At 52.4% G+C, this 8,659-nt stretch overlaps 1 protein-coding gene across 1 annotated transcript; it reads right to left on the reverse strand.

Annotated features, from left to right (window-relative positions):
• Window positions 1-650: 650 nt before the first annotated feature.
• Window positions 651-2,115, reverse strand: LOC133849886 (uncharacterized). Its single transcript, XM_062285922.1, has 4 exons — window positions 1,899-2,115; window positions 1,540-1,827; window positions 1,047-1,421; window positions 651-973 (listed from the first exon to the last, which is right to left on the reverse strand). Exons 1-4 carry the CDS (start codon window positions 2,113-2,115, stop codon window positions 651-653), a joined length of 1,203 nt encoding a protein of 400 aa, XP_062141906.1.
• Between the last annotated feature and the right edge of the window lie 6,544 nt (window positions 2,116-8,659).

Below are 8,659 nucleotides of genomic sequence, written 5' to 3' on the forward strand. Positions count from 1 at the left end.
CAACACTATTGAGGTCCTACCAAGGTTAATGTGAGCCACTTCGACGATCTTCCGACTACTTATCAGGACCGCTTCAGTCTTATGATCAGCCAATTGCAGCCCCACAGTCGCGAGCCAGTCCTTGACAGTGGCAACCGCTGCACTACAAAGTAGCTCAGCGTCGCCTAGTTGCTTCGCTGTCACCACTAAGGCCACATCGTCTGCAAAGCCGACAATGGTTGCAGACTCTGGAACGTCGAGCCGCAATATGTCATCGTACATGATGTTCCATAGTAGCGGGCCCAACACTGATCCTTGCGGTACTCCTCCAGTGATGTTGAACGATTTGGTTCCGTTATCCGTTCTATATCTCAGAATGCGTTTCCTGAAGTAGTACTCAATTATTTCCATTAGGTAGCTCGGGGTGTTGAACCGCCTTAAGGCGCCTATAATGCAGCTCCAGTTTGCAGAATTGAAGGCGTTCTTGACGTCCAGAGTCATGACTATGCAGTACTCCTTTGCACCACCACGCCATCTTCTGCCTGCGATGACTCTCCTTGCTATGTCCGTTACTTGTGAGATAGCGTCTACGGTTGAGTGATGCTTTCTGAAACCATATTGCATGGGTGACAGATCTCCTGCTTGTCGGACAGACTCCTCTAGCCTATGGCTCACCAGCCTCTCCAATATTTTGCCTGTTGTATCGAGCAGGCAAATCGGTCGACGGCGAATCTAGTGGCTTGTTCGGCTTTGGGATCAGCACCAGATTCTGCAGTTTCCATGGGCGGGGGGAAGACACCTTGCCTCATACACTGTCCAAAAACTTCTGTAAAGCACTGCGGATGGAGCCTGATCGCCATCTTCAGCGCGCGATTTGGGATCGCGTCCGGCCCAGGTGACTTGGACTCCTTGATTCTTGCCGCTGCCAGCAGTACTTCCTCTAACGTAACCTCTGGGACCTCCGTATAGAGCCGGTGCTCTACGTGATCTTCCACTGATGGAACAGTGAATGAGCCCGAGAACAGAGCATCCACTATGCCGTTTAGGACGCCCTCCTCTCTAGGCACTGCACATGTATTTGGCTTGAGTTTTTTTAAGCACCACTTTGTAGGCCATTCCCCAGATGTCTCGGTCGGCTTCGTCGCAAAGTTCTAGGAATTTCTCCTTCTTGCTGCTCAAGATGGACTTCTTCAGCAGCCTGCGATTAAGCGCGTACTCCAGCCTTCTTGTTTCGAAATCAACTCTGCCTCGTGAACGTTGCAGAATCCTTCGCGATCTTATACATCGCCTTCTTGCGTCTGCGATCTGCTGGTTCCACCAATATACTGGTGCGTGATGTCTTTTGCACGATCTTCGCACCGCCATGCTAGCGTCGCAGGCATCCGTGATTGAGCGCATGAGCAGCTCGGCGCTTACCTCTGCGTTGTCACTCCAGTTGGGAACTGCAAAGGATCTAGCGAAAGCTTCCGGGTCCAACTTTGTAAGCCTTTCCGCTCTGTGGTCCATTTGCTCGCGGTGACTCGATATGGTTCAGATCTATCGTGATCGCCCTATGATCACTCGCTGTGTAGACATTGCTAATGGTCCACGTCGCTGATCTAGCAATTGGACAGCTAGCGAATGCTAGATCTATAACCGATCCAGTGCCAGCTCTGGTGAAAGTGTGTTGGTTGCCATTGTTCATGAGGGCCATGTCTAATGTGGCAAGGGCTTCCAGCACTGTTTGTCCTTGGGCGTTTGTCCGGGTGCTACCCCATTCCTCCGCCCAGGCATTGAAGTCACCAGCGATGATCACCTGTGGCTTTCCCCTTGCGTCGAGTGCTAACTCCTCCATGACTGATGCGAATTCTGAGAAGGTGAGACTGGGAGCCAGATAGCAGCTGTATAGGCACTGGTTTCCCCATCTAGCACGAACCCACGCGATGAGCGCACATCAGTAAGCTGAGGCTGTTCTAGGCCACATACCCATATTGACGCCTTTCCTTCCGCATCTTCGACGTAATTTGGACTCTGGATTCTTCTATATGGTTCGCTCAACAAAGCAGCATCCACCTTTAACTCTCTAACCGTCTGCTTCAGTAGCTCTTGGGCCGCCAAGCAGTGGTTTAAGTTGAGCTGCAGGAGCCTTTGAGTCATTTTGGCCCCCGCGTGACCCCGCTGACCCCTTTGAGAAGGCAGTAACTGCTTCCTGCGTGATGTCTGGTATCCTCTTTGCCCGCATCCGCACTGATGAAGCATTTAGCAGCATTTTTGCAAAGCGCCGCTTTATGGCCAGCTGCACCGCATCTTAGGCAGCACCCAGAGCGGTCGATCGTACTCTTACAGAACTTGGCAATATGTCCAAACTCCAAGCATTTGTAGCACCTCTTTTTTTCTGGCCTCTCAGACCTCTCTCTCACTCTACAGCTTGTCCAGCCTATCCGGATTCTTCCATTCTGTAGAATAGATGATGCAGCCTCTTTCGGCATACTAACAATTGCCATTTGCATACCGTCGAAACCAGGCCTAAGTGCTTTGATGGCACTTAGATCCAGATTCGCTTGGCTGAGTTTTTCACAGGCTACCAGCACGTCTTCTTTAGAAACCAGAGGTCTGCGTCGACGAGCTACGTACGCAATTGTAGCCTTCATCTAGTGTCTTTGGGGTCGCCTTATCCACTGTATCTTCAGCCGCCAGCTTTAAACTAGATGCCATCTCAATTTGCACAGATTTGATTCGTGCGAACATATTTTTGTTTGTTTGTGTGACGTGTCGCACTTCTTTGGGCGTAAATGTCTTGATCAGCCCATCGATCAACTCGCCCAGCTCTTCTACCGCCTCTTGAAGGCTTCTATGAATTTTAATCTTTTTTGGCACCGCTTCTGAAGAGACACCAGGACTCCGATCCTCTCGGGCTCTTTTGGGCGTTGCCGCTTCTTCGACTGCATCAAAGCTAAATACTAGCTCATCTATCTTTGGGGGCGCAGATGCAGGCCCTCCGCTCTGGGGCGATCTTGCGACTCTTGGAAGCTTGAGAAACTTTGCCAGCAACTCAGCTTCCGCCTCACTCGTCTCAATATTGCTCATGACGAGCAATATCGGTTACTAACCAATCTGCTATATTCAATATAATATAATAACGCTCTACCAAGCAGTCCAACGTTGGCCGAGAATTTCCTACGACTTTTGTCGGAGGAGGTTATACCGCCCCGACTCGGTCACCATGGCCTCTGTTTTCTGAGCGCCGTTACACGGCAGAGGTTGGTAATTGGTCAGTTCCACGACCTTTAGCTCACGATTCTGCTATGGCAGGCGCTAAATTTAAGTAAGAACCTTCGGCTATGCAGCACTTTCTGTAGCTCCTGAAAGTATGCCGCGTTTCTTTACTCCTTTTGGTTCGTGTCACTGCTATGGGTCATATATGCTGTGGTTTGTCTCTTTGCTATGCTCACCACTCAGCTGTTTGACTTGGCTCCACCGGTTGCAATCCGCAATCGCTGACCAGCACTGCCACCAGCAGATCGTCTGACAGCTGACAGAGTGTGACGAGATTGCAAATATGCAAAGTGCAGTGAAAGTGGAAGCAACAAAAAAGAGAGATTCGCCAGAAAAGGACAGTGAGTGACTTACTCACTGAGCGAGAGATGGTGTATCTCTGCCCCTCTCCGACCCGAACCCACGGGCGACGCTTGGGCCGCCGAAATAAAAACACCAAAACTCCGGCCGCCTGGACTCGAGCGGCAGAAGTATGATGCAGAGTGAGTGACTCTACTTGCCGAGAAGCGTTTGATACTATTTCCTATTTTTGCAGGCTGTGCTTTCTGCTTAAACGACTCGGTGCACTATCGGCGTAACACTTGACACTCGTGTCCTGTGTTTTTTTTAATTTTTTTTTTTACATGGACGTTGACGCACCGCAGTACGTTCAAGTGCTCCTGCGAAACCAGGCTAACGCCTGTTTCTCCCGCATTCAACGCACTCCCCCCGGAACTGCCGTGAGGTAATACTTCAGGGGGAGGGTTCGGCCTTTATCGGCCCTCTTCTGAGTTGGCTGGGATTCGTGCTCTCTCTTCTCTTCTTAGCTGCTTCATTACTGCCACTGCCATCGTGTTCACCGCCACCCATTTCTCCCTCGAGCTTATCATGTGCTCGACTACGGACTCCGTCTCGACACGCCCCTCAAGGCGGGCTTCTAGTTCTTCTCTAGCACCTGCGAAGCGTCCGCAGTGCAGAAAGACGTGCTCTGCATCCTCCACCACCTGCGGCTCGCAGTGGGCGCAGTAAGGGTCTGATGCATGGCCGAAACGGTGCAGGTATCCTTTGAAAAACCCGTGACCACTTAGTAATTGTGTTAGGTAAAAGTTCATCTCTCCATGACCTCTGTCTAACCACCTTGAAACGTCCGGTATCAGGCGATGTGTCCACCGACCTTTCGTGCCGCTGTTCCACCTTGCCTGCCACTCCTGGATGATGCTGGCTCTATCCCTGGCCTTCGCGCGCTCTGCTGCCTGTAGATCGAATGGCGCTGTTCCCGCAAGGACCATTGCAGCTTCTCCCGATACCGTCCGGAATGCGCAGCACATTCTGAGCGCGCAGATCCGGTGCACCGAGTTCATCTGCCTCAGGAAGGTGCCGCTCTCCGTTCCCTTTAGCCAGATCGGGGCTGCGTAAAGGCTGATGGACCTGACCACGTTCGTGAGCAGTAACCTTCTTTTCTGCCTAGGGCCACCTGTGTTCGGCATTATTCGGGCTAAGGCCGTGGATGCGGTTGCTGCCTTACTCGCCGCGTACGTGAGGTGTGCTCTAAAGTTGAGTCTGTTGTCCACCTTGACTCCGAGATAGGTCATAGTGGCCTGCGAGCGTATCGTTGTATCCCCAACTGCGATGTTAACAAACTCCACCTTTTTCCTTGAAGTAACTAACACGGCCTCGGTTTTATGCTCCGCCAGTCGGAGCCCTACTTCTTCCAGCCAATCCCGTACTGCTTTGACTGCGGTATTCGTCTTTGCCTCTATATCCGTCAGGTGCTTCGCGACCGTCACGATCGCTATGTCGTCCGCAAATCCGACAATATTCACACCGTCCGGCATCCTTAGGCGGAGGACTCCGTCGTACATAGCGTTCCACAAGGTGGGGCCGAGCACTGATCCCTGGGGGACGCCTCCAGTGACCTCGTAGCTCTCAGTGCCTGTACTGGTCGTGTACCAGAGCTTCCTGTCGCTAAGGTAACTTGCAATTATCCGGGTGAGATAGTTCGGGATATTGAAGTGCTGCAACGCGTGCAGGATCCTATGCCAGCTGGCAGAATTAAAGGCATTTCTTATATCCAGTGCGGTGATGAGGCAGTACTCCTTACTGCCCTAGAGCCAGCGCTCCCCCGCGATTGCCTTCTCCGCCTTGTCCATAATTTGGCTGATAGCCTGAATCGTAGAGCGACCCTTCCGGAACCCAAACTGCCATGGTGATAAGCCCCCTGCACGGTTTATAGCGACCTCCAGGCGCTCCCGTACTAGCGTTTCTAGCGCTTTGCCTGCCGTGTCTAGAAAACAGATCGGTCGGTACGAAGAAGGCTCCTCCGGAGGTTTCCCCCCTTTCGGGATTAGCACGAGCGACTGCTTTTTCCATCGGGCAGGGAACACTCCTTCCTCTAGGCACCTATTGTACAGCCTCATCAGGTCCTCCGGGTAATTCTCCAGGGCGGCTTTGATGGCCAGACCAGGGATACCATCGGGGCCAGGCGACTTGTTCACCTTGATGCCTCTAGCGACATCCCGGAGCTCTTCCCGAGTAACTGCGGGGAAGCTGATACGGAGTCCTTGCAGTAGCGTAATTGGCCTTCCTACTCTACTCTGCAGTGGGAATAGTTCGCGCACAATCTTGCCAAGGAGGTTTGGGCAGGATGGACTGGGAGTCCTAAACGCTTTCAGCCTCTTCATCGTCAGCTTGTAGGCCATACCCCACGGGTCGTTGTCCGCCTCGTTCACCAGATGCTGGAAGGATGCCCTCTTGTTTTCCTTGATAAGGTTCGCCAGAATCCGTCTCTTTGTGTTGTGTACTCCTCTCAGGTACTCGTATGCGGAACCAGGGGCAGCACGCTGGTAGTTCCGCCTGGCTCGGAGGCACTCTCTCCTTGCGTCCGCTATCTCGTCGTTCCACCAGTGGACTTGCGGAAGACGACTTCCTCCCTGCACTCTCCTGGACATTGAGGCATCGCAAGCACTCGCTATCCTTGCCATTACCTTGCTGGCCATAACCTCCGCCGTGCCATCCAGCTCTGCTCCTCTGATCATATAATTGAAGACCTCACTATCGAAGGACCTCGTATTATATGAGAGTCTCCTGGGGGTGTTTCTCCGTAGCAGGTTTCCACCAATCTCCGTAATAATCGCAGAGTGGTCGCTATGCGTGTAATCACCGCATACCTTCCAGGATGCTCTGCGTGAAAGGCTGCTACTTACGAAAGTAACATCGATGGTGGATCCCATACTACCCCTACTGAACGTGTACTGGTTGCCAGAGTTTAGCAGCACTACATCCAGGGTCGCCAGCGCCTCCAGCAGAGCTTGACCTTTGTCGTTGGTCCTCGCGCTCCCCCACTCCGTGGCCCAAGCGTTAAAGTCCCCTGCAATGAGGCATGGCGTCTTTGACCTCGCGTCATCCGCAAGTTCATCCGTAGCCGCCCTGAAGCTTTGTAGATCCATGGATGGAGGCAGATAGCAACTATAGAAGTAGATCGGGCCTATCCTGGCTCGAACAAAAAAGCTACCGCTTTTGACTTCTGACACCATCGCCGGGTTTCCCCCGCAACTCCACACCGCTGCCTTACCACATCTGTCCCCGACCCACGTATTGGGGGATTTCTGTCTGTAGGGTTCGCAAAGAATGGCAACATCGATTTTCCTTTCCCTAAGAGTCTGTTCTAGCAGGTCCTGTGCCGCTGCGCAGTGATTCAAATTTAATTGGTATATGCGCATCATTTATGTAAACGGGCGACAGCCTTCTTAAAAAACGGACAAAGCGGGCTATTTGTTGCGTGCTTGCAATCCTTTTCTCCTTTTCTTGTGCACAGCATGCAGGCCTTATCCTCCTTGCAGTTCCTGGCCTGGTGCCCTCTTCCTCCACAGTTAAAGCAGTGGTCCTTGCAATCCGTCTCGGATGTGCATCTACTTGCTACATGGCCGAACTCCATGCATCTGAAGCATCGAATAGGCTGTACCTTCTGTCTAATGCGACAGATGACCCAGCCTATACGGATTTTGCCTGCAGATAGTAACTTCCCCGCCAATCCGCCGGATACCCTCAGTGTGGCTGTTTGGGTACCTCCGTACGCCGGCCGAAGCGATTGTAATGAGGATCGGCTGTTGTCCGTACCTCCAAACTGGGTGACCAGAGCCTCCAGGATTTCCGCTTCTGTCGTCAGCTCATCAATGTCTTTTACCTCTAGCGACACGGTTTCCGACAGCATCCGGACTTCCGCCTTGTCACCTAAGAGTGTGCTCACAGCCTCTTGCATGACCTTCGTGTTAGGTTCGGAAGCGCGCACCAGTTCGAAGAGTAGTTCGCCTTTCGCGGTCTTCCTAATTCCCTTCACTAGTTGAGCTAGATCCTTGAGTCGGGGTTCTGTCTTCACCGATCGCAGGATATCCACGTAGCTCACTCCCGTCGCTCCTTGGATGACAATCGCATCCGGCTTTGACTGCCTAACTCGCTTCTTCTTCGGCTCCACCTTCGTCCAACTCTCGCGCTGCTGCTTATCGCCGCCTGTGCATCTACCTTCCCTTGCCTAGTTTTCCTTCCTAGGTTTACCATTCCGGATCATTGGTTCCCTTGCGTGGGACTCCGTTGTTGCCGCTGTGTCAGCGGGGGCTGTCACCTTTCCGCCTCCGGGGCTCTTTGTCGACTCCTTTCCAACATTGCTCTTCCGGGATGGTTTGTCACTAGGTGACTCGCCTTTCTGCATGGGTGAGGAGGTGCCGAGGCTATTCTCCTTAATCTCCTTATACAGGTTTGTAATCTCCTCGATCAGATTCCTCATCGGTTGGTGAATAGATCTCCGACCTTCGAGCATATCGTTAAGGAGACTAATTTTCTCCCCGAGTACCGTAAATTTCACCGGGTCCGGTCGTAGTGTCGACGAGCCCTCCTTCGTAGCGTTGTCCGATGGTGGGACTGATTTTGACCTCTGCGTTTGCGCAACTTTAAGATTAAGTTGCGTTGGCGGGGGTCGTTGTTCGCCCTGCTGTGTTTCCATAACTGTAGCCGATTCGGACGCTCGTTCAGATGGCCCAGATACCGCAGCAATTACTGGCACTCTTATCGGCGAGTGGGAAACCCTCGACTTCCTTGCGAACGGGTCAACCTTCGCCGCTCCTTCCGATCGCTGTCGATCCGCAGACTCATGCAAGTCTCTCCTTTCTCTCTCCTCTCCTCCCTTCCTTCCTTCTCTTGTTGTAAACATCGTTGTGATTGGGTCCCAACTCTAAGTCGTTATCAATGTTCGTAGTGCAGTCGTGTCTAATGATCTCATGGTTGTCTATGTATCAGGGAGGCCATGCGAGGGTTGACATACGCCTTCATGGGGTCGTATGTTCAGAGCCAGATCCACGTAGGTCAGGAGTAGTCTCAACTGAGCCTGTACGCCCAACTGAATGGGGACGAACCATTGAGCGTGCTTAGAGGTCAGCCACGATTTTAACGGGAC

This window comes from Drosophila sulfurigaster, unplaced genomic scaffold, assembly GCF_023558435.1.
Source record: "Drosophila sulfurigaster albostrigata strain 15112-1811.04 unplaced genomic scaffold, ASM2355843v2 ctg21_pilon, whole genome shotgun sequence".
In the NCBI taxonomy this organism is placed as follows: Eukaryota; Metazoa; Arthropoda; class Insecta; order Diptera; family Drosophilidae; genus Drosophila; species Drosophila sulfurigaster.

Excerpts from the sequence above, each read along its gene's own strand:
- LOC133849886 (XM_062285922.1), bottom strand. The coding sequence starts at position 2,115 with ATGACTCAAAGGCTCCTGCAGCTCAACTTAAACCACTGCTTGGCGGCC. Across the intron at positions 1,828-1,898 it reads TACTGATGTGCGCTCATCGC|AATTCGCATCAGTCATGGAG; the intron begins GTGGGTTCGTGC and ends TCACCTTCTCAG. Across the intron at positions 1,422-1,539 it reads TAGCAATGTCTACACAGCGA|TTCCCAACTGGAGTGACAAC; the intron begins GTGATCATAGGG and ends GATCCTTTGCAG.